At 45.0% G+C, this 26,209-nt stretch overlaps 1 protein-coding gene across 2 annotated transcripts in view; it reads right to left on the minus strand.

The window, feature by feature from the left end:
• IMMT (inner membrane mitochondrial protein) overlaps nt 1-26,209 on the minus strand; it is a 472,217-nt gene that overhangs the window by 81,213 nt on the left and 364,795 nt on the right. For both annotated transcript variants that reach the window (XM_085642618.1, XM_085642619.1), the window contains one exon: nt 4,287-4,510. In XM_085642618.1, coding sequence (XP_085498744.1) covers nt 4,287-4,510 — 224 coding nt within the window. The remainder of the gene's footprint in view (nt 1-4,286; nt 4,511-26,209) is intronic.

Raw genomic sequence — 26,209 nt, forward strand, 5'->3', positions numbered from 1 at the left:
CTTTTGAGCCCCTCGATCACGTTGATGCCAAACTCACTGAAGAGGAAGATGCACAATGGATCATCCCCTCTCTAGAGCTACCCCCGATTAAGAGGTGGATGGAGGCGGCATTATAACTCAAAGCATTGTGTATAGAAAGGGGTATCAGAGCAGTAAATGGGAGAATTTAATCAGATAGATCAGGCTCAAACACATTTAACAATGGCCATAGTATGAGTCATATTGATTACATATTTATCAACCTGGATCAGTGGCCTTCCCTCATTGATATGGAGGTACAAGAAAGAATAGAAAGTGACCACAACCCCTTAGTATTAAAAATGAAAGCTCCAGGGCCAGTCATGGTCTCAACCCAGACAACGCATTGTACAACCAATCCCACCCTGCTCTGTAATGATAGGAGGCGGGTAAAATGGAATAAAATAGTGGATAATGACCAAGTGCTTTCATCAATAAGGGCAGATGTAGTTAACACTCTGGTAGAGTTATAATCTGCCCCCACTCAGAAAAAATTAAATAAAGACATAACCAGGGCACATGAAGATCTGTTCGGAAAAATAAAGACTTACTTTTTAAAACCCCTCAGATACCCCAGTAAGCAGAAAGAGACACAAGGCAATTGGTATAACAAGGCCTGTAGAGAACCATACAAGTCATTGGCGGCAGCAATTATATCAAATGATCTGGCCAATATTAAACACGTAAGAGGTATAAAGCGACGCAATTGAAAGCCAAAAAAGACTGGGACGAGCAGAGATGGCAAGATCTCTATCAGGCCAGTACAGGGAAAACTCTTCAAAATGTCTGGCAACTGGTAAAATGGGGGAGAGGAGGATCAGCACCGAGTCCGCAAAACCATGTAGCCCCCCGATATGTGGGTTTCACACTTCTCATCACAATTTGCAGTTGATGAGAACAGGGAAACCGAAGAGCCATTTCAAATTCCGCCACATGATCTAGTTTTGCATTTTAATATAGGGGAGGTGGAAGCAGCGCAGGGTACAGTTACCAGAAGGTCCTGACAGTATCCCAGCAGATTTATTCTTGTATGATAGTGGCATTTGGCATAGGTACATACTGCTGCTTGCAAACGCAACAGTTAGTGGAGCTTCTATTCCAGAGTCCTGGCGGGGCGCAGAGATTTTACCAATCCACAAAAAAGGTGACTGATCCAGCCCCAGGAACTATAGGCCAATCAGCCTAATTGACTCTATACAAAAGATAATGGCAAAATTGTTGTTGAATAGAATTCAGGAATGGATTACAGATAATGATATACTAACACCGTTTCATGCAGGGTTTCGTGCTCATCTGAGCACTATCAACCAGGTCTTCAGCTTTGTATTAATCTACTGGTGTGTTGTAGTGATTGCAGGAGGTACCATCTACGCTGCGTTTGTGGACCTAAAGTCCACATTTGATCTGCTCCCTGTGAAATAAACTTTGGAGGGTCCAAAAAGACCATGGGGTCTACTGTCCATAGTTATGAGGCTTCATGAAGAGAAGTTTGCACAGGTGCGCTGGGGTACACAGGACAACACCACAAATTGATTCCCCGTGTCTAAAGGGGTCCGTCAAGAGTGTGTTATGGACCAAACACTATTCTCGTTGTTTACTCATGTTTGTAGACGATACGTTGGTCATCTCGAAAACACAGAGTGGCCTGCAACGGGCACTAACGTGGTTTGAAGACTTTTGCTAGGCCCGCGGCCTTGTGATAAACACTAACAAAACCAAATTTATGGTCTTTCACAAGCACCGGGCAATCGAGGGTAGCATTCAATTAAACAATGAGTTGACCAGACTGACATTTTCAAGTACAGAGGGAACACCCTGGGAAAAAACTTCACTGGAAACCGCATATAGAAACTATGGCCTTAAGCACCGCCAGTTGGCTGGTGTGCTGCTGAGAGAACGCAAGACCTCACACACTAAGCCTATAACTCCAGCCTTGAAGATCTACAACTTTAAAGTCACAGCTTCTGTACTCTATGGTGCAGAACTTTGGGGCTTCGATAACCTGGCACCATTCGTTTTAGCCCAAAGTACATTTTTGAGAGGCATCACTGGAGTCCCGCTCAACACTCATCTCAAGCCCTTATATTATGATCTAGGCTGTAATAGATGGACGAGATAGCAGGATTTCGTCCGATAGCATTTTGGCGGAGAATATGGACTACCCCTGAGCTATCACACTACACTAGTGCACTCAAAGATGTTTGGGGAGCTGGCACCTCACAGAAGATTATCTGGCTGCAAAAGGTGAAAAGCACACTTGTCAATATGGTTCTAAGACATCTATGGTAGGCCGAGTGGGCAAACGGTTACCCTCGAAAAAAATAATGAAGGAGCTCTATTGGTCCACAGTCGTAATGAATAGTACACAAACCATTGTGAGTTCAACATTGACAGGTACATTTATTGAGTTCAAGCCCAGTCCCCAGTATGAGTCATACTGGGATGTTATATCTAAGACTAGAGACAGAAGACTATTTCCAATTTTGGGTGGGCTCCTTACCATTAAAACGGTTTACTCACAAATGGCATAATACAAACGATAGTGGATGCCATTTATGTGTTGAACATGTAAAGCCCTATTCACACATCTTATTTGTCTGCCCTGCCTTCAAGGCTCCCCAGGATAAATGGTTAAAACCATTATGCAAAATATGGGCACCGGGTCCAGTGCTACTGCATTGAGAATACTGCAGAGAAATACAAATGTACTGTGTGTCATTGCAATTGCTACGTTTTTAAGTTGGATGTAGGCTATCTGTGATAAAATGTTAAAGATGGGTACAGCCACACACATTAGTAGTCAACCAAATGAATAACGTTGGTGCCCAATTTGTTAGGCTACTGCTTTTATTGGCTGCGCTGTGAATAACGATTATTCCAGCATTGAACATTAGTTGTAGTAATGGATGCCCACAGGTATCTAGTGTTGTATATGCTTCTGTGTACCCGACAGTTATTGTTGACAAAGAACAAACCTATGTAGCTTTTTACAAGTATTACTGGGCTAAGTACATTTTGTATATATTATTATTCAATTGTATATTTTATGACATTTCTTATGAAATTGTCATTTTCTGAATTTTAAAACACTATCATAAAGTTTTATATACATGAATGTAATGTTTTTTTTTATATGTTCAATTAGAAAACATTTTATGGTCTAGTCGTCTTACATCAATTTTGAATAGTTGCACATATGCGGAGTATTATGGTCAAACAGGAGCGCATCTTCATAACAAAATGTTGCATATACTGTTGTGACTGTCTTTTATGATCTTGGTGATTGAAATAAAGATTATGAACTGAACCGAACTTCCAGCAGCGCCAAGGAAGACCGAGACAGAACCTTACCCTGTGTATGTAGGAGTTAGAAATGACCTCCAAATGGAAGAATGGGACAACATTAATCTCAGATGTGGAGGATGTGGAGGATCAAGAACAAGTAAAAACTGCGTCTGTCACTTTGTGGATGTGAGGATCAATGTGTGGCTATTGACTAGAAACAATGCCTGAATGGTGTACTGTCCTGAGCCACTGAAAGCAAATACAGAGAAAGAGAGAAAGCGAGACGATCCATTCAGTCACACACCTTTCTCACAGGAAAAAAAAGCCCTTAATGAGCTAAAAAGGAAGACGCAAACATTTTGTGAGTATTGCATGGATTTTTCAAGGTCCTGCTCTGATTAAATGGAAAATGAAAAGATGTAAAATGTATTTTACAGATGAACTATCTGAGCCAAAAAAGACCCATATACTTTAAAAATAAAATGTAAACAGGCAGCCACCATTTCCTCTAGGGCCATAGAGAGAAACTCTTGGCTTATAAAGCAGAAAGAAAAAAAAAAGCTTTATATATGTTGAAAATTTTTAGAAATGTGAGGTGGCATGTGAGGATTACCATGGTGTCTGGGAATCATTCTAAAGGTTAGCCATTGGGGGCGATCGCTTGCTGGAGAAAGAGGTTTTTAATTTTTTTAAAGTGTTCAAAGTCCAGTCCTACTTCAAGCAGAACTTCTATGAAACCTCCTTAGATGATCTGATAAAAAAAAAAAAAAACGTTGTTATAAAGTACAAAGCTCGGTCATTTCCTTTGGATATGTTTGAAAGTGGGTTTGAGTGCGGACAACGTTCCAGACAACAAGACTTAGATTAACAAACATTTCAAGAGAACAAGTGATAAGCTCCTAAAACACCAGTCTGGAAAGGAAATGTTTACCAGATACGCAACTACAGATCTTTGGCAATCTCATATTTTTCTTGCTCTTTACCTTTTTGTCCTGTTCTAATGTTATGTCATTTCTGTAATGCTCCAGTGCCTTTGCCACTGAAGCCTCCAGTGCTTTCTTATCTTCGAGTTTCTGGTGTTCCAGGGCTGCCTCAATATGCTGCTTTTCTCGGACCCGTTGCTCTGCCATTTGCTTGTTCAGTTGGTCAATTCGCCGATGAGCGTGGGCAATGAGCGAATTCAAGTCGTCAGTACTCAGCTTCTCAGCTAAGTGGGAAAAAAATTGTTAGAAAGTTAGCTAAAGTAACTCACATTTAAAAAAACAAAGTGATCTTTGTTCAACAGGAAACAAAAACAAACAAACACTGGCATAGCTAATAGGTCTCGCCTTTGGGACCTAATAAGTGTTTAGCCAGAGCTATTGGCATTGCCAATGTCTTTAAGCTAAGGCACATTCCTGGCTATACCATGTAGAAGTTATTAAAATAGCGTACTATAAATTTAAATGTTACCCTACGAGATATGTCTATATATAAAATGCTAAAGTAATATGTAAAAAAGAGAGCACTTCTTTTTAAGAAAGTGTAAGAAAGTAAAAGTTTTCCTGAAATTGTGAGTAAACAGAGGTATGAGTAGGGTCGAAGTTCTATATTAATTTGCAAAATTGCTGATGGAATGTAGACCACATCATACGAGGCTCACTTATTTGATTGCATCCTGGATTGGCCCCCTCTCATACACTTGTACTCTGTGACCTCTTGCCAATGCTTTTGCCACTCACACATCTGTCATACGAGGCAAGTTATTTGAGGCACATTCAGACAGTTCTAGTTTTTCTATGCATCAGTTTGCATCTGGCCTGGGACCAGGTTTCAATTACCTCATTAATGATATGGAAATAAAACAGCAAGCATGAAAGCGGGGGTTTGCCTTACAAAAGTAGGATTGACTGCCTGATCGTGTCACACATGAAAAATGCCCACTGTGAAGCTATGCCCTTGCCGCAGTCCTGCTTTGCACATTTATCACTGTCACAACACGTGTAACTGGCATTCCTCGTCAACTTTAAATACAGCATTACCAAAACAAAAATAATTATCTACTGCATTCACGTGAGCCCTGAAGCCTCAAGGACCCTCAACCTCTTGAACCCGGCAGAAGCTCAGGTGTAACAGTCAGCACAGGGAATGAAATTTCAAAGGGAGGGGGAGGAAAAGGGTTGCCCCAGTACCAGGGGAGCTTGAGATAGCAGGGGAAAGCAGAGCGAGTTCCAAGGAGAGAACCAAACGAAAAAAGTAGAGCACAGAAACATATAGGCACTAGTGAAAGGATCGATGGAGCTGGGGCAGTCACCAGGGTGGTAACAAAACAGCCACAAGGCAGGGCAAATGTACACTATTCAACAGCGAAAGCAATGGCATTTCTAAAAGCAGAGCAAGCAACCAATGAAAAAGCTGTGGGCGTGTGTGGGTGTGTTCAAACCCCACAGAGGGATTACATCATGCTGCACCCAAGATAAATGCCCAAGATAAATATATATTGATTTTCTAGCAAGAACCTTATCTACAGGATAAAATAAAAGTAGCTATTATAGATTTGTTTTCAATAAAAAGTGCAAGCGTTCTCTCGTACTTTTCTAGTTACGATAAGTTGAATCCATATCATCCTGACTTGTCAGATCACTACCAAATTGTTTTAATTTTTGATGATATAGAAATTAGACAAGGTCAATCTCGCCATACAAAACAATGGTCCAAAGACTTTAGAAAAATCAACATAACCGAACTAACTTCCTTTTGCAACAACCTCCTTCTTCCACCCCTAAACATGACAAATGTGAATAAACTCACTGATCACTACATGCAATCCATGTCAGCAATTTTTGATACAATTGCTTCAAAGTAGCTTAAAAGAATACCCAATAGACACTCTAAGCCCTGGTTCAGCAGAGACCTTAACGAGGTAAGGTGCAAACCAAGGTTTACTGAAAGAGCATGGAGAACCTTGCCTTCCACAACACACCTTCAGCACTTGAAGTCAACAAGAAGTTACTATAACAAGCTCATACGCAGCTCCAAGCAAACTATTTTAGGACGCAACTGGACAATGCCAATAACAGACCCAAATGCTTTTTAAAATCATCAAACAACAAGCTAGTGGCAGATCGAACCTCCATCTTTGAGATAATGTGACACTACCACGTGATGACAAATTCTCTGTTAATTTTATTGTAAAAACTAGGAAGACTGAATTAGATCTACAATTCACCTCTCAAGATCCACTAAGCCAGACCCAATCTAGTCTCCTCCCCATGCCCACTAAGATTGGGTCCCAGTTCTCTGATCCCACAAAAAAAAAAAAAAAAAATGCTAGATGGGTTAATTTCAAACTTCCAGATGAAGCTGAGACACTCAAAACAATAAGATCAATAAAATGATCTAACCACTCCAAAGATACTCTACCCGCCAAATTCACTAAATAGCTTAGATCCTCCATACTCCCACTTTGGTCTAAGGTTTTCTGAGCTTCTCTATCACAAGGCATGAGCTCTAATTGCTTAAAGATACGTCAAGTTGTCACATGGCCCATAGGGACATTGTCGTTTTCACTAAGTTAGCAAGAGCACCCTGCAGCTTGCCTGCTGCTTTGCACACATTACTGTACGTTTTTATTTTTGCAATAATTTCTACGGTTGCTTTCACATGAGAACTCATCGCTGCGCTCACTCTGCTAGTTCCTGGGATTTTGACTGAACATTGTGAGCAAGGTCGAACAACAATGCCCCTGGTTATTTTGTTCTGGCCAGGCCTTAGCCCTTTGACAAAACATACAGATGCAGCTGTCTGGACAAACATACTGTGGTTTTATTAGAATACACGAATAGGTAGCGCACACTTGGAGAGGGACCTTTCCAGGGAGAAGAGTGAGACAGCACCTATGATGTAGATCTACCATCTGTAGGCTAAGGTATGGGGTCCGCTGACAAAGTCCAGAGATCTTCTAATATATAATAATATTGCTTCTTAGCACGGGGAGGGATGTTAGGCTCTATTGTCTGTTCATTATGACATTCCCCTTCATGATATATGGACTAGCTGCTATGCTGACTATTTGTACTATGCATTTTCCTGCTTGTTGTGGCATGTATACTGCATGTTAAGGCACGTTTGTTGAAATAAATATTTTAAACTATTTTGTCTCTCGGTCAGATCTTATTGTGGATAAGTACAAGAATGAGAGCGAAAGGGTGTGATTGTTACCGCAATTTCTGAAAAATCTGGGAGTGTTGTGTTCTGTGGTCATCATTTGTTTCTCTGTGAGTGAGTAGGAGAGCAAGTGAGACACTATAGCTAGTCGGTCCTGGGCTCATGGGTACTAAGGTGGTAGGATGACTCCTTCCCTATACACCAAGGTCTTATAAACCTGTGCATAGTTCTGTGTTTGTGCAGAATCCCTGCAACAAGGTTACTCCAATCCCAAAAAATCCATATGCCGACTTAGCTGACCTCACCAATTTCCGTCCTATTACTAATACTATAACACTAGCAAAACTATTAGAGAAATGTGTGCACCTACAACTCTGCAACTACACCGAACAGTTTCAGCTCCTTGACCATCGCCAATCTGGATTCAGAACTGGTCATAGCACTGAAACGGCTTTAACACACTTCGTAGATGATGCCCTGAGACTACTTGACCTGAACGTTCCTTGCCTGCTTGTACTCCTTGATCTCACCTCTGCCTTTGATATGGTCAAACATGACAACAAGATAAATCTTTTGGAGGAAAGGATGGGTTTATCTGGTCCCATCCTAAATTAGTTTTCCTCCTTCTTTCATAACAGAGTTCAAAGAATCAAGGTCAATCATACCCTGTCTGATATTACTCCGGTCCCAATGGGAGTACCTCAAGGATCCACTCTATCTCCTACGTTATTCAACTTGTTCATGGAACCGCTTACAGAAATTTTTACACATTCAAATATACAGTACCACATGTAGGTGGATGACACAATTATACTTGAAAATGTCCTCACCTGAAGATATCAAAACTCTTAACTCTGTACTACTGAAAACCCAACAATGGTTAACTTGCAATCACCTCATGCTCAATACACTCAACACAGAATTTCTCCTCATCACCCCCTTCAGTCTCTCTATTCCCACAGATGAATGGCTCAAACAGCTGACAGCACTCGGCTGCGCCTCACATGTTTTAGATTCTACTAGATCTCTAGGCATTACTTGGACAAATATTTCAATATGAAAAAGCACATCAGTGCAACTACCAGAGGAGCTAATTACCATTTGAACATTCTAAGGATAATCAAACCCTTCTTACCCCCAGATGACTATCAGTTAGCAGTCCAATCCCTAGTCATCTCTCGCCTGGACTACGGGAGTGCCACTCTTGCAGGTCTACCCTATAGCAGGCTGGCTTCGTTAAAGGCCACTCTTAAATCAGCTGCTAGGCTGATCGCGGGATCCAGGAAACGTGACCACCAGACCTGAGATATTTGAAATGGTTACCGTTTGAAGCAAGAATTCAGCTCAAGATAGCCTGCGTGTCCTATAAGGGTCTTCGTCACAACACACCAGTCTACCAGGCAAAAAAACGTGAACTATTGGGTGGGAGTCGCTCTCTAAGAAGTTCTAATTCTCTATTGTTGGAGCCACAGAAGTTCAACAAAAAGAAAACTTCCTTTTCTGGTCTTGCACCTAGAATATTGAATGCAATTCCTCTTGAAACTAGATCTAATCCTTAGATTACCTCTTTAAAAAAAGAATTACAATTGTTGTGGCTGAATAGATACCTTCAGCAGCAGTCCTTATTTCATTAAGTTCGAACAATCTTGCCTATATACATTTCTGTACCCAGAGTGCTTGAATTCACTTCTTTTCACTGTATATATTTTGTTTCTTGCCTGTTTCTTTTTTGCTTTTGCTGTTACAACCTATTTGCTATTTATACAACATACCGCTAACTGATTTTCAATCTGTTTATTGCCTATGTTCTATATGTGTTAACTTATTTTGCTAATTGTACAGCACGCTGTTTGTGCTATATAAAACTCTGTAAATAAATAATAACATCTGAAATGCTTTATTAATCCCTTTCATCACCTGCAGATAAACCACTAATCAGCTAAATGCACATTTATTTCACAGCCTCTCTACAGTAATTATCTGCTCTCTCATCTCCTCTTGCTTCACTATAACATTGTTCTTTGACTGCTTATGTATATCTTTATCAATGGTTTGTTTTTTGTACTTTCCTGTGTTCAATATTGTGTTTAGAAACAAACTATTATCATCTTGTGAGATGTAAACTACACTACTTTATCAGAAAGAAACAAGTTACTTACCTGCAAACTGTGGTTCTCCAATATTGATATCTTTCATAGACTCACATACTTGAATCTTCCTCGTTGTCATGGTGGGAGTGCCACAGTAATAATGACAAGCAGTGGCATAAATAAGTCCTGAGAACCATGGAGAAGTTAAGTGACATTGGTAACCAATTCATGTTTTATAAGAATCAAATTTCAAACAATCAAAACACAGACCCTGAAGCACTCCTCCTCGGCAGGGCCACCATGCCTAAGATTTCAAACACAAGTGTACACAATGAATGCAAGAGGTGTTCGGAGGGATGAGTATTTCTTTTGACTCCTTTCTTTTATCCTCCAGTAGAAACTGCAGGAAGGCTGATCTGACTGGCCACATCTGTCTGTCATACCTTCCTAAAATAGCCAGTTTGTTACATGCTTTAACAGATGTCGCTGCCATTGCTGAAAACCATTTATCAATGTTATCCAGACGTCAGCCCTCTTTGCCCGGAGGTGCTGAACACACGGCCCCTTGCAACACCACTGAATCTGGATGAGGATGGCCTATCAACATGTAAATGCATTTTCTGGCACTTTATATTTTTAATCCAGTCAAGGAACGACAACTGCAGTGACAGAAGGATTCCTCATAAGCTTTAACCCTTCCTCCCAAATGTGTTCCACAATGGGAATTGCTCTAACATTGTTCCTAGCTGAATCTTGAAAGTTGTAAAGAAAACATTCTGCTTGCTTCATTACCAAATGCAGGTCAAAAGGTCTAGAAGCCCATTCTAAGAGCTCATGAAACCTTCCTATGTCTTCTGGAAGAGAGTTAGCAGGCGGCGGAATGGGCGAAGCAGACACAGGTGCGATATAATCATTCCTCTCCAGACCAGAACTTGATGGATCCTGAGGAATCTCTCCTTCCTCTAGCTGGTCATCTGCATCACTTTCAATATAATCATTGAGAATAGTATTAGGAGGCACTACTCTACTTTCCGTTTGCAAGCCCAATGAGCTTTTAGGAAGCCATGGAACACTGAGAGTATCAAAACGCACTGGAATATGTTGAGCTGGAGCATTAGCCTCAGGGAACCTCTTGCAATAGTCATTTAGCGTGTGCCAGTAATCCGTTACTAATGAAATGGGCACAGAAAATGTATCCTTCTGCAAGCTATGTTGTTCCTCATAAGGTTCATCATATAGGTAAAGTTCCAGGAAAGAATCATAACGATGTTAGGCATATTGATGCCTATCCTGAAAGGAGAAACCTCCTTCATTGAAGGTTGAACTATGTTTTCCAGGTTCGTCATCACCAGTAGCGGAGCATTTGATGTGAATTTGCGTGAGACTATAAGCTGATTCAAATGACCCTACATACTCAGATTCTTCCATCTCCAGGAGACGCTTGAGGCAGTGGCAACACCTTACTTGGAGATGTCTGATCCAGGTGTAAAGACACTGGAAGGTCTTCTGCAGTAATTAATACTATCTCCTTCTGCGTCGTTGACGTGGCAAGAATAGTCTTCTTCAGAACTGCTTGTGACTGTGATGTTAGTATCGTCGAAATAAAAGTTCCTGTTGATGCAATCACCGTCGACGGAAAGGTTATGGTCGGTGGAAGGAAGATGTCTACGTCATTATTATCGGCGCTGTAGTCTTCAATGCTGAGTTGGTTGACTCAGTCGATGATTTCCTCATCAACGTGTCAACTGTTGACTAACACACCTTTCTCAATGAGGACTCCTTACAATGAGTTCAAGTTTGGGATGTAAATGTGGAAGATCTTTTATAAGAGGAAGGTGAACCAGAAACTCCCTTACTCACTGACTTGTTAACAAAGTCTTTGATGTGAGTCTTTATTTTCTTTGATGCACCCTCATTTTTACACTTTCTTCCTGGTGAAGGACTCTGACCATCCTCAGAAATATGTTCAGAATGAGCCTTTTTCTTTTGAAGCCATAGATGTAGCCTGGCTTCTTTGTCTTTTAGAGTTTTAGCAGAAAAGGTTCTGCACTGCCTACACACTCCTTTAGTTTTGGTGATGGTGTAAGCAATAAAGGCATTCCTTATGGGGGTCCTCAGAAAATAATCTTGGTTTCCCATAAGATTTACAAGTCCTGAAAAATCACTATTTAGATTCTTCTGACATGATACTAATCCTGAAACACAACAAGTGTTACCTCTGAGTTACTTGAAGGGTCCAATAACTCAATTCTGAGAAAAAGAAGGTCAAACGTTGACTGAAGCACTGAAAACAGAGCAGAGGTCGGGGAGGCTCCCTATATATGACGTGCAGTGAGAAATCTGAGGTATGGCGGCCCTGCAGGGGAAGAGTGCTTCAAGTTCTGTGATTCGACTGGTTGAAATTTGGGTCTTATAAAACAATGTGAATTGGTTACCAATGCCACTTAGCTTCTCAATGGTTCTCAATCCTTATATATGGCACTGCTTATTATTACTGTAGGACTCCCACTACGACGACAGGGAAGATTCAAGCATGTTAATCTATGAAAATCCATTACTGGAGAATTGTAGTTTTAGGGAAATATTCTCTGCAAAAACACTCATTTAAAAATCCTAACACTGTCTCAGTATTAGGTACCCTGACGAACATCCAATCCACCCTTTTGGAATAATAGTCAAGCATAACAATTTAATATTTGTACTCATTTTTAAATCTTTGTATTTGCTGCACTTGAATATGTTATTCCCTGTTTTCCCCCAGTCACACATGGTCACTCGTGCTCCTTGTCTGCCTCCAGTGCTGTTATCAGTGTTATTCCCTGGTTATCGCTTGTTTATGTTCCATATTCTGAGCCATTGCTAGGAGGCTCCAGAAACTACGTAGGCTGACTGATTACCTTCATAGCTCCAGGATGTGGGGCACAATAAAGGATACTTTTGCTAAACGCTGAAACTCTTGTACCCTTAATTAACGATCAGACCACTATAGAGGACATTTAGTAGATTATTGTATTGAGAAAATAGAACCACTCCAAAACTCAGCATAACAAAGAAATCGTCGGAGGAATAATCCGCTAATCAAATTGTAAGATAACTTGTGAATCTCTGAAGGCATAATTTTTAAGTTGGGAACTACATGCCTTAAGGTAAAAACACAGGAGGTTTATATGCTGCTCCAGTGCAGTATTTGTCAACGGTTGTACAATAGTCTCATTGTTGGAGTTAGCCACTGACGCAAGGGCGATGAGACTTCTTCCTAGATACTGCAGAGTTTGATGGAAGTGACGATCAGCCTCGAGATGCATGTCTTTGAAAGCACTCTACTTCTGACTCAAGCCAACATGGTCTTATCTTCTAGAAGCCATTGTTTATCCACTATGTTTTTCTTTTCAGGTTGTTTTACAGGATATACTAATGGTATATTGTTTCAACTGCCATATTAGGGTGCAGAGAAGAGTACTTGTGATCAGTAGGCATATGTTCATTTACAATATCACCCAGTGAGGTGAAACAGGGATCGTCCCAGTTTGAGGAAGAAAGCCAAGGGGATGGCTTCTGAAACATGTCGACCTTGTAGAAAGTGACCCATTAAAGTACACCATCTACACCTCCCCATTTTTACTATTCTCAGCTAGGGAAGTTAACAAAGTGTATTCTTTGCAATAGCCAGGGAATTTTTTAAAAATCATCTCACATTTTACGATCCCACACACTACACATATACACCAATCACTAAATTAAGTGCTCCCGCATATACGTAGGTAATAGCTCACCCATTTAAAACACCCCAAGCAAGAGTAAGAGTAAGCACACACTTATACACATATATGTTTATGTAGATAATTGTAGAATCCCTTTGTTGAAGTAACTGGTCATGGCCTGGCCCCGGGGGAGGGAGGAGAGGCGGTGTGTGTGGCCGTTGAAGCAAGGCCCTGTGTGCGTGTTCTATTATGAAGCACGGTAACAGGGTGTCTGCCAGGATCCACGTGGGAAGCCAACAAATCAGGAATTTTCCCAGGTCTTCCCCTTCGCAGTTTTCGGGGAATACCAACAAAACGGAGATTATTCCTGAGGGCCCATCCTTCCGCATCTTTTACTCGTGTATCCTGGCCGAGAGCCCCCACCCCAGTGAAACGATACAATGTGCTCTGCAGAAGCTGCTTCAAATTACCCCTTGCAAGCTCAAATCTCCTTTCCCAGTAGGTCTGGTTACTCCACTATAGTCTGCTGGGAACCCAACCTCCAGGCAGCTCCACAGCTGTCCATAGTGCCATTATCAGCAACTACCCCCACCCACAGTCTGATCATGCAAGAATAAATAAATACACAAGACAACTTTTGTTCTGGGAGAATATTGCTGCAGGTTTATTCCATACAAAAGTATGCAATATGGTGGGTTATCTTACGGGCGATCCAAGGGCAGGCAGCTATACCAACCTATGCTGCCCCCACCCGCCTGATGAGCCAGCACTGTGGGACACCCAGACAGTGCTACACCTTTTGGTGATCCTCTTCCGGATCACGTGACACGTTGGTCTCTTATTACTCACGCCCTTTTCGGGGCGGAGCGTAGCAGGGCAAACCCCCGGTTGGTCAGGCCCCCAACCGCCCGAAGGACTAACGGGGCGCCGTCGTGGTTTTCCAGGAACCTGCCCTGAGGCTCCTGGTCTTTGGCTATGGCACCCCTACTGTGCCGCGCTGAGGTACCCTAACTGTACCAGTCTGCCGCAGAGGTACCCGTACTGTACCCGACTGCTTCCAGATCGCCCAGTAACTCCGCCACAGCTCAGGAGGCGACCTACGTCGCCGCCAGAGCCCCCCCACCAAAACAGCTCATTTCTGACCTGCAACCTGCTTTCTAGGGCCTCGTGCATGTCCAGTGGAAAGTGTCCCTGCCCACCTGTGACAAATGCACCCCATGTTAGTCAACCTAACCTAGGCGTACGCCTGGATGGCAATGGTGACAATGGACCCCATCTTTAGCAAAGTAGCCTTTAACATTAGCCTGAATCAGCTCGTGTCTGATGAAACCCAGACCCCTCTGGTCTGCGAACTTACGCCATGAACAGTTCCCTCTTACAGGGATGTTCAACGGCCTCCTGTGACTTAGCTACGTGCCACCTCTGCGGGGGATCATCTCAGTCCACCAGAGCTCACATTGACCCATGTAGTTGCTGATCTCACTAGAACAGCACATTTCACACTTACGACAGCTCATCTCCAGGCCTCCTGCAAATCTAAGGGAAGAGATCGATCCCTCCCTACTGGTGATAGATGAACCCTATCTATATTACAATAGCCCTTGATGTAGCCTGGATCAGCTTGTGTCTGATGAAACCAAAGAACCTTCTGACCTGTGAACCTGTACTAAGAACTGTTCACCCTCCTGCGGGAAAGTTCCACTGCCTCACATGACCTAGCCCCATGCCAACTCTGGGAGGGACGAATTCAGACACCAAGGCTCACATTGCCCCATCTATTTGCTGATCCCACCTAGCTGCCGTCCTTCTAGCACCGTGTGTGCCTGAACCCCTGTGTCCCCCATCTATGGGACAGCAGCCCACTTGTTAGGTAACCGCTCCCACCCCCGCCTGCCTACTTTGGCTATTAGGGTGAGAGGGATTATACATGACGCACAGGAATGTTCATAACTAGAAGTATGTGACAATGAGCAAGGGTGCCCTCCTGCCCTTGCCATGCCTCCCTTGTTCCTTATGGGAATTTCGCCAGCTCAGCTCCCTCTGTGGTGAAACCCCCTAGGCATACCCGCTAAGAGAATCTGTCTGATTTAATACAGTGTGCACTGTTTGCAATATGGTGCCTAACATTAAGGATTGACTAAGTCCCACTTTACCCCTATCCTAGAATATTCCCGAATAGGGGGGGCAGGGGCATTCACACTGCCCACCCTTGGGCAACCCCAGCGGTGTAAAATTACCTGCGCCGTTAAATTAAAATTTTTGTTGATCAATGGACGTGCCAGTTCTTTTGCATGGTAGCCTTTTGTGCTCGACGCCTTGTTTCCCCATAACTTGGGACGGCAGCACACTATGTTGGCTGACAGCGTCACCACCCAGCGAGGTTAATATAGCTAACCGGGCGGGCATTTGAGCTAAACTGCAGGTACATGTCACCTACCCTTGGGTCTGGGGTGCACTTACTTCACCCCATTGACCAGACGGTTGCACAACCTGCTTTGATTGCTAAACCTTGGTGAACACCTTAATGTTGTCAAATCTGGTTTGAAACAATATATGTCTTGTGCCCACTATTGGAGACACCTCACCCTTTCGTGCAGTGACAACTTACGCAGCGCACCCCACTTGCTCAACTGCCGTCGGATCACAGATGCACAGTACCCACTGTCCATTTCCGACCCTGGATGCTTTAAACCTGTCAAAGTGTCGGAAACCAAGACTCCCAGTTCTCTGTTTAGCTGCAGTACACCTTCAGTGGATTCGCTTGGAGATACCACAAACTGCATTGGTCATGCAAACCTTGAGTACACAATTTTTACCTGGGCGTACCTCTAAACGAGACAGGCTCCACACAGCTGTAAGGCCAGAGACACACATATATTAAACCCATTTACTAGGTTTTTTCACTTGGCACCCTTCTGGTTGGTGGTGCGGAACCTCCTACCCAGCATAAGAAGACCTTCTAGCGTTGCCGCCACACCACCCGTGTCCCTTGAATCACCCTCCATCCACCTGTGCAATAGTCATATTGCTAAGTGGGCAATCAATTCAACAACCCTCCGTTCCTGCCGGACTGTTGCCTGTTCAGTTAGATCTGTGGTAGCTGCACCCAGACTTCCCAGGCAGCTTTATTGCTGCTAATGTGACCAGTTGACCTTGGAGGAATTTCACGCTTGCAACTTGTAACTACAGTGAATGTTTAATTGCAATGATACTGCGTGTCTGAATAAACTATGCACAGGTAATTGGACTCCCACATGCGCAGTTGTTGTGAACAGCAAAGTGGATGGCCAGGATGTGTTGGGGGACCTCCACCTACCAGTCTCTACTGTAGTTTTCCCTTAAAAGGAACAGCCCGTTGTAGCTCAGCAGACCGGTGAAATTGTATCCCAAGTCTTCCTATTTGTAGTTCACATGGTGAAAATTGGGGATACTTTTAATACCATCGGTGGGGGAGAACAGGTCAAGTGCTGGGCCTACTGCCAGCATCTCCCCTGCTCCGTCAGGGTTTCCTAAGCACCAGTCCCGTACCCTCCTAGTCCACCCTAGGATTTAACAGAGTTGATCCCCCCCAACCTGGGATGTGATGGCCTGGTAGCCACTGGACCAGTATGTGAGTACTATCGGGGACCAAAGCTATCATCTTTCTAAAGCAAGGAGTGGCCACCTGCAGTGCTCAATTGCTCCCCAATAAAATGATCTTCACCGGCAGTTAGCATAGCTCAATTATTACTTGATGTCCTGTCTGGGTCCAACACAGCACCCCAAGAAGTGCTTGTTTCCTAGGTGAGGTGATGCAGCCTGAAATACTATGCAAAGAGCAGATTGCACCTGCTCTGTAACCCCCTGGCTGTTTGTCTGGCCATCCTATATTCCCAGGGGTACCTAAGGCAAAGCTTCAATTCCAAACTGGTGTGACTGTGCAAGGAGTGTAGTGAGTCTTCGCCTACATGAGTTGTCCAACCGACAAGTTGGCCCTGACTAACCTTGTGTTCTGGTGCCAGCTTTGGGAAGGTGTTTCCCATGTTCCATCAACCATTGAGCTGTTGGAATGCTGAATGCAAGGTGGGGATGCTAACCTGCCCCCAACTCTGTGGAAACTACAGCCTGCGCAAGCATGCGAGATACTAGAAAATTTTTCGACGTTCACTAGATGTGACACATTGGAATTGTCCCTCAAACTAAAGTCAGGCACCTCTAGGTGAGGTCTGGCTCTCCCAAACTTCTGCTAATCTGTACCAGGGGGCAGGCCAGTCCGTGGGAACAGGGGGCGAACAGTACGTCCAGCTACCTGCCCTTTACAGGATCTGGGAATGTCTTGTGTTCCTTACTAAGTTATTGGCCCTTGTAGTTCCCCAACTTTCTAAAACCTCGCACACTTGTAAGGTGAACATTAAATAAAATGTCTCTATTGACTCGAAAGCAAGTTAAACCGCAAATGAGACCATTACCACTAAGCAAAATCACGAATGAACTGAAATCTTTCACGGCCCTATGAAGCAGGAAAAACGTATGTAACACCCAGCCGTAGCCACACGAAACCACTAGAAGCAGTTTATCAGGGAATTGTAGAGACCACTGAGTCCCCCCGTGCCCGCCGTACTTTCGCAACAGCCAGACAGGTTACCTGCACGCATGCCAGGTGCCAAAACCAGAAAGCAGCAGCCATTTTGAAAACAGAATGGCGGTGCAGAAAGCCCGCGACAAGCTCCTTTCTCATCCCTGCTGAAACATTGTGCTGGCAACTCCCCATCTTCCAGTGTGGGGCTCATGCACAACTTATGCCACGCTTGCCCACTGCCACAAAACCTGTGGTGCACTGATTTTAGACAGCACCAAGGCGTGCAACCCATGACCTAGATTATCGTATACAAAATAAAAGCTTACACCTGGTTCCTCATTCAAACTTAGTTTAGCCCACAGGCCCTCTGTGTCTGACGAGATACGAAATCGCGGTGCTTTACTTCTTGCATGCCCATCTTGTACTGGTGAAAGTGTCACCCGTGGTCGTTAACAGTCACCTTAGTACACTAAAATTCAGCCATGCGCCAATATTACACGGCTTTCCTGCCTTACAGGTGTGGCTAACGTAATTAAGAGTATGATAAATAAGCAGCAACTATGGCTTGTATATAATATTGAAAAGCTTTCACTCGAAGCCCGCTGATACCATGACAATGTTGCTACTCCTGAGTTTCAAAAAGAGAAGGGAAATCCACAGAGCAAATGATACTGCAAAGGATTTCCTTTCCTCTACCGCTTACCTGGCCCCGGCGCTTCAGAGCCACGGCCGGGCTCGTCGCGATACGACACCAACCGGGGGGAAAACCTGTGTGATTATGGCAGCGTCACTCTGAACAATAAACCCTGAAGCCATAAGTCTTTGCTTAAGTTGACGCCAAGCGCAGCGTTTGATTCCCATAAATGCAATCACTTGCCGGTTGGGCTAAATTATTGCGAACAAACACATCCGTTGAAGGCTAACAAATATGCACACCACCACCGAAAGAGTACAAGGCGCGGCTTTGAGATACCGGAACAGCGATGCCTCCAAAAGACAAATGTGATTTCCACAATACAACGTGACTGAGCGGGAGAGTATGCGCTCAACAACCGTTCTAAAGAGAATGCTCGCCTAAAATATGAGGCGTTGGCTGCTTCTAGATCTTATCAGAGCTGCTTGGAAATGACGCAACAGGCCATAATCCCTAGTAAAACATTCTGGCTCACAACATTGCGTGCGCGACCCCGCCCACTCACCCTGGCCAACGGGCCCTCATGTTGTGGTCGCTATTTTACACGCTGTGTTTTACCTACATCCTAATGTTGCCACGTACACCGCCCGACGTCACACTACCGCGTACCTGTAACACAACAAAATGTTCTTTAAAACCCATAAGCAACACTTTTTTCCAACAAGCGCCATGGCAATGCAGCCATCTGTCCGGGTCCTCGCGACCCATGCAACCGCAACCCGAATCCAAGGATAACACTCAGACGTATGCAGGCAGCAGTTCAGCATAGAAAAATAAATATGCGAACTTGTCATCTGAAACGCATGCACTAAGAATAGCATAAATAATTAGCATTTAATCATGAACAGCACAGAAAATATGCTAACCTGGCATTATAACAATCTCAAAATGGCACTGAATGTCACTATTGGAGAGCGTTTTAATTCTATGTACAGGACCCTCGGCAGTGTCTGCGCACTAGGCCAGATGGAACGATAACGCACTTCCCGAAAGATAGAGGGGTAACGCGCAGTAAGGAGACACATGATGAGCAGGTGTAATAAAGGAACGTGCAACCTTATAACATCCACTACCTGTGGAGACGGATTACCTGTACATGGAGCCCAAAGCACAGCCGTGACTCTACCCGAGCCGCACAACCTGTGGCAACTGCAACCAACTCCAGAGGAAGCAACTGCTCCGCCTGCCTCTGGGGAGGGATACCCTGTCCTGGGCTCCGAGAAAAGCATGGATCCTGCCCCATACCACAAGAATGCCACTCATACCCATAGCGTCAGGCCTATATTTTTGCAGACAGCCTGTCCGAGGCACGTTTCTAACAGGCTTCCTGGTTTACCCCCTGGTCGAAAGCCTCATCCTGCCAATACACAGCGTCCTGCCTGCCAACCACGTGGAACCTCACAACGCTCGGTTCGCCCTGGATGCTTGATTCTTTGAAATCAATTCCTAACTTAATGTATTCACGCATTCCTAGAAAACAAAACGCCCAGCCTGACTCGCGCCCCCTCACACCGCACAGAAAGCGCAACCCGGTGAATCCACCCCCTTGCACTCAATCTCTGCCTCTGAAGTGTCACACCTTTTCCAAGCAGCAAGTACACCTGGGGGAGGGGGTGGCTCCATCCCGATCCTCTATGCTGTGCCCATCAGCACCGCACAGTGCATCAGCGCTAAATGAGGAGCATAAACCAGCCCGCAGGGGCACATAACACACAGCTCCGGACCCGGTGGCAGATGAGCAGAAAGGACAGCTACGAGGTGCCCAACAGTCAGGTGTGTGGGAAAACACACCAGAACAGTAGAAGAGCCCCGCCCGGTCCCCGCATGCCCTACACCAGTCACATCAACACGGAATTCTGTGGGCCATGTGTCCTGAGGCCCGGTGCGAAAACTCGAAGGCAAGGGGCCTCACAACTCACCGCTGTCCGTGGAGGGACCTCAAGCCTTCCTGCAGTCTGGCCCGTGCTACCAACTATCATGGCCTTTCCTCCCCCCTGCCAGGCCCACCGATGCGAGCCATACACACCACCTTCATGCAGGCAGGAGCGGTTGGGGAGGATGAGCTGACAATCCCTCCTACATACCTCTGTCTGAAAGCAAAAGCCTGCATCCCGTAACATAATGACAGGGCTTAATAATTACATCGAAAGACATTTATACACAGTCTCGTCCTACCCAATGTAGTGGACGAAGGAACAGGGACACGGACCGACCCCGCAACAGCGCATGGCACCTTCCCTTGTGCTGAAAACCGGAGGAACGCTACACAACACCGTGTCTACCGACCACGACGCCCGGCCTTGCTGGTGAGCCACACGGACAAAGCACGCTTCCAATCATTACCGAAACCGTGAACATGTGGACATCATGGGGTGCCGGGCAGGGGCTTTGCGCACCCGAACTCTGTTACCCTACAGGGGCTGTATGAGCCTCTTGCCAGACTCTAACCCGGGTCCCCAGCCTAAAAGCCGACCGCCCTAGCCACTAACTCTCTGTCCCAGTTACGTAGCCTGTGCTACAGCTGCATCTGCGGCTGGGGTGCCGTTGACCCGCCCAGCAACGGTCGGCTGCTGGAAAACCCCCAGGCACGAAAGAAGGGTGACCACCTTACAGAGGTGGTCTGTGACTGACTGTGGCGTGAAGACTTTTAGCAGCCATCCGTCGACGTGCAGCAATACATGCATTACTTTAAAAAAAAAAAAAAAAAAAAAAAATTATTTGTTTTTAAAGAATAAACACTTAAATCATGAGTGTGAGATATCCAGGCATCAATACACATTGACAATCGGTGATAGATAGAACAGGTCGCAACATCTCCCCCGAACAAGGGCGTGTCTCTCCAACATAGGATGACATAGGTACATATACTGGAGGTCCCTTCAATATCCAGCAACAAATCTATCAACAGTCCAAGCATTACAACATTTAAGGCACATCTCCCGGCCCCCTCCCTGACAGGCCCGACCCCTCTCCCCCAACTCAATCTCCAAACCATAGTACCGTAACCAAGGGGTCCATATTTTAAGAAACATTCGAGGGCAACCCCCTCGCGGTATATGTCGTTTTCTCCGCCACCATATACAAATTCAAAAGTTTCTCCATTCTTGTATGGTAGGGATTTGGGAAACACCCCAGTAGCGAGCTATGTCTTGTTTAGCAACTATCAATACCAAATTGACCAATAGAAGCTTGTATCGTGGAAGATCCACTTCTGTGTTTATCCCCAACTTAAGTGAGGTTCCATCTCTAGTTGAGCCCCCAGTATATTATTCAGTTCCCGCACCACTGTGGTCTAATACATTTGTATCTTGGTACACTCCCAGATTGAGTGTATGAATGTATCCATATCTGCATGGCACCCAAGGCATTCCGGGTTCTCCGCCCTACCGATTGCATGTAGCCTCGCCCTATCAAAATATGTCCTATGAAGGATTTTGTATTGTATAAGACGCAATCTCAGCTTGATCGCCACTTCACGGGGATGCATAAGGGTGGCCTCCCAATCGAGATCTTCGAGCGGGCCAGTGATGCGTTCCCACCTAACCCTCACTGGCCCAAGTTATCAGCAATATTATTAATTATTGTCCTATAAGTTAGTGAGACAGCCTTGCATGGGATCACTTCCTGAAGTAGCATACTCCGGCAGCAGCACCTCGGCTAGCCCTTCGGCCCGCCTGGCATGTCAGAACCGGAGATAGGCATAGTGTTGATTTGAGTGAAGGTGGTAAGTGGCCTGTAGGGAGGCGAAGGACACCAACTTGCCCTTGTCCAGGATATCTTCGGCTTTGGAAATTCCTATTAAGTCCTAATTACGGAAACCTTTCAGCCTCCCAAGTTCCTTCAATCGGGTCCCCTCCCATAGCGGAGTCTTCCTAGTGGGTTTCTTGTCCTACTGCATCTGTCTCTCGGCACGTTTCCATGCCTCTACCGTTCTTTGCGTAGCTGGGAGGAAGTGGGTGGTACCCCTCTCAACATATAGGTAGTGTAGATATGTACGCTCTTGGAATCGCAGTCGCTCCAACCTGTAGGAGCGGTGATCGCCCAGAGCGTGGCTCCATTCATTGATTATAATAAGATGTGCTGCCCTGTAGTAGGCCCTGATAAACGGTAGGGCCAGGCCCCCATTATATGGATTAAGTTGTAGTGTTTGCACAGCAGGGTACGGATTTTCCCGTCAAGGGATGTAAATATAACATCCAGTATTTTGCAATACGTATTCTGCAATATATATAATAACTGCGAAAGAGTGATCCTTTTGTACATTGCCGCCTGCCCCATGATCGTTAGAGGGAGTTTCCTCAACCTCTTATCGTCTTCCTGGAAATTGGAAATAATACGTAAAATATTATGTTTTAAACAAGACTAGTATGGGTAGTGATGTACAGTCCCAGGTATGTGAACCAGTCTGGAGACACCTTCAGGCAGCTCGAATAGGACTGAGGTGTCGCCACCCCCACCACTGGATATAAGGTAGATTTGTTCCAATTAATCTTATATCCCGCATGACAACCATACTCGTCAAAGAGCTGAAGAATTTGGGAACAGTCTCGGCTGGGTCCGTCACATATAGCAAAATACCATCCACATACAGCGATATACGTTCCTCTGCTAGGTGGCCGGAATGGTCTATAAAACCACTGAGGCCCGGGGTAAATCGTATTGTACAGGCCAGGGGCTCCAAGGGGCAACCCTGCCTGGTACCGCACTGGATAGCCCAACTGGGTGATAATATCCCATTGACTCTTACTCTAGCCTCTGGTGCATTATGTAAGAGGGCCAGCCACTCCCTAAACATGAGGTCGAAACCAAACTTCTCCAAGACACACCACATAAAGGGCCAGTGAATGGCGTCAAATGCCTTCTCGGCGTCTAAAGAAAGGTGCAGATGCGGAGCCTCGCGGCCTTAAATCGTGTCTATCCAGTTCGCTACGCGTCGCAAATTAAAGCGGGTAGCTCGCCTAGGCATGAATCCAGATTGGTCACTGTGGACCAGGGGGCCAATTGCCGTCAGGAGGCGCGTCGTAAGTACTGAGGCCAAGATTTTAGTTTTGTAATTAAGCAAGGATATAGGACGATAAGATCCACAGTCTTCCGGCGTTTTCCCAGGTATATGGATAACTACCACAATAGCCGTCCGTAGATCCCGAGATAAGCGTCCCTGTTCCTTGGACTCCAGGTACATCTGTAATAAATGCGGGGCTAATATGCTACTGTTTAGTTTAAAGAATTCCCCCGGGTGTCCATTCGGACCAGGGGTCTTCCCCGATTTTTGCCGGCCAATTGCCTCCGTAATTTCCTCAAGAGTGAGGTCTTCCTCTAGCCTGTCTATCTACTTGGGACAGCAGTGGCAGTCGGATTGTGTCCAGATATCGAGTGATGTGTTCCACGCTCACCTACATTTTGGCGAATACGTGCTTTCCTGACCTACAGAGGTGGGCCATCCCTTCTATCACTTTTGTGAACACCTTAGCGGCCAAGTTGAGACTGAAAGGTAGAACAGCAAATTGGACATGCTCTGACCCCACTACAAGCCAAAGACAGTGTCTGTTGGGCTGCTGGACAGGCACATGTAAGTATACTTATTGCAAGTCCAAGGATACCATCCAATTCCTGGGATCCAGGATGGGAAGAACTTTGGTCAGAGTGAGGATTTTGAATTTGTCCACCTACAGGAAATGTCAGTGAAGACCCAAAAATCGGTCAGTGCCCCCCATCCTTCTTGTGCCCCAAGAAGTACGACAGTAACCCTCCTTGTCATGCTCCACTACCGGTACCCTCTCTATGGCCCCTTTGGCCAAGAGCAACTGAACTTCCTGCAGAAGGGTGGCAGCATGGTCTGCTGAAGTTTGAGAAAGAATGGGATACAAGAGGTGTAGAGAGCGTGACTTCTGCTACCACCACATCCTCTGAAGTCAGAAAACGTCTAAGTTGGCTTATGCATGGACTGTGAGCGTTGAGGATTGAGATATGCTAGGCCTTGGGAGTGCCCTATAAATTCCTTGTATTGTTGGTGGAACTGCTGATGTGGTGAAAGCAAGCCTATAATAATAGGAGGATAAAGCTTTCAGTCAATACATGGGCTTTTGCCTAAATAGTTGGGAGCTTAGAAATTAAGTACTTCTGCCACTATGTGAACAACAACCATGAACAAGTAAGTTTCTTCAGTGGGTAACGGTGGAAATTCTAATTCTGTCTCAGAAGAAGTGTCTAGTCCACTAACATTTTGAAGTATAGATACAATCCAGCATCAGAACAATGAGGGAGGAGTGAGTTGTCTCCCCTGCCCCTTTCATAGCCGTCCTCATCATACGGCACATTTGAAGTATGTGGACTGTATCTGACTCAGAACTGGACATGGCTTACATTCTCCCATAGTAGTGGCATAGAGGAAGAGGCATGGGGTAATATAAAGTTGGAGTTTGTGCTTTGGTTATTTCATAGAACGAATGGGCCGACAACTGGAACAGATCTAAACAGATGTTGGTAGAGTTGGAGATCAGCACTAACGTGATAGAGACCAGCGTGACCTTCAGGGCTGGCGTGAAAGACTGGGCTTATGCCAGTAAGGAGTCAGTAGATCGCCCAACGAGGTCAGTCAACAACGTATGGGCAAATTGGCGGAAGTTCAATTGAGGCTCCTGCGGGTTCTGAAGGCCCGAAGGTATGGCATAGGAAGAGGTCATCCCCTCGAAAGTATGGTCTCTTTGCTGCATGGTAGACAAAGGCCTAGGAACCTCGGGCATGCGGGAATTAACCTCTTAATGGGTTTGGAGTCAGATAATACCACTGAAGTTTTGACTGCATAGCTTCCTGCCTACGGTGAATTCCACTTAGACTTTTTGCACTTATAGCACAACTTGGACTTGTACTAACCAAAGAACCTGTCATTTGGATCGGGATTTGGTATGTAAGCAGAACCATTACTTAGGCCCTGTAACATGGAACAGGAGCAGGATCAGTGTTTCGAGCATGACCGTTTCTTGTACTCTGAGGATTAGCTTTTCACTTCCAAACCGCATGATCACCTTCGGGTGCATCAGCGATCATAAGTTGCATAACGGAGTCATGAATGCGGCACAGGCAAACGTCATGCTGATCCGTGACCAACATTTGCAGTCACAGCATGTTATAAAGCCGGTGATCTTGAGAGGAGCCATTTCCTTGGCACACTGCTGAATTCTCGAATTTGGAGTCAGTACAACAGATAAAGTTAGGAGTGTAGCTTCGGATCCACATTAAAGGGCACAGAAAATAAGTACCTGACTTGGTGCACATAGGTGATCTGCACCATCACTTCTAGAGCGGTGTGAGGTCATTGCGAAGTCCAACAGTACCGCCTACCAGCAAAGGAGAGCAATGCTGATAAAACCCAGATCCAGGCTGTCACCTGAAGATGGTCAAAAGGTGAAGAATCTGCTGTCTATGATCAGGCTGGCTGCAAGATGATGTTTATAAGGGCCTCACGTGTTGAGGTAACTGCTGAGTGGTCATCTTAGCCGCTTCCTAAATAATGTGAGATATGACTAAGGAGGCTGAATTTTTCACTTCAAGAATAATGCTTGCCAAAACATAATTCTCTCTCGCCCAGGAGCTCAGTCTTTTAGCTCAAGTATTTAGCATGACTGAGGGAATAGGATCCCAGATTCCTTATCAAAATGGAGGGATTCACCTGAGCTTTCTGCCAGCTTGTTGATCAACCAATGGGCTGATATCCGCT

This window comes from Triturus cristatus, chromosome 2_2, assembly GCF_964204655.1.
Source record: "Triturus cristatus chromosome 2_2, aTriCri1.1, whole genome shotgun sequence".
In the NCBI taxonomy this organism is placed as follows: Eukaryota; Metazoa; Chordata; class Amphibia; order Caudata; family Salamandridae; genus Triturus; species Triturus cristatus.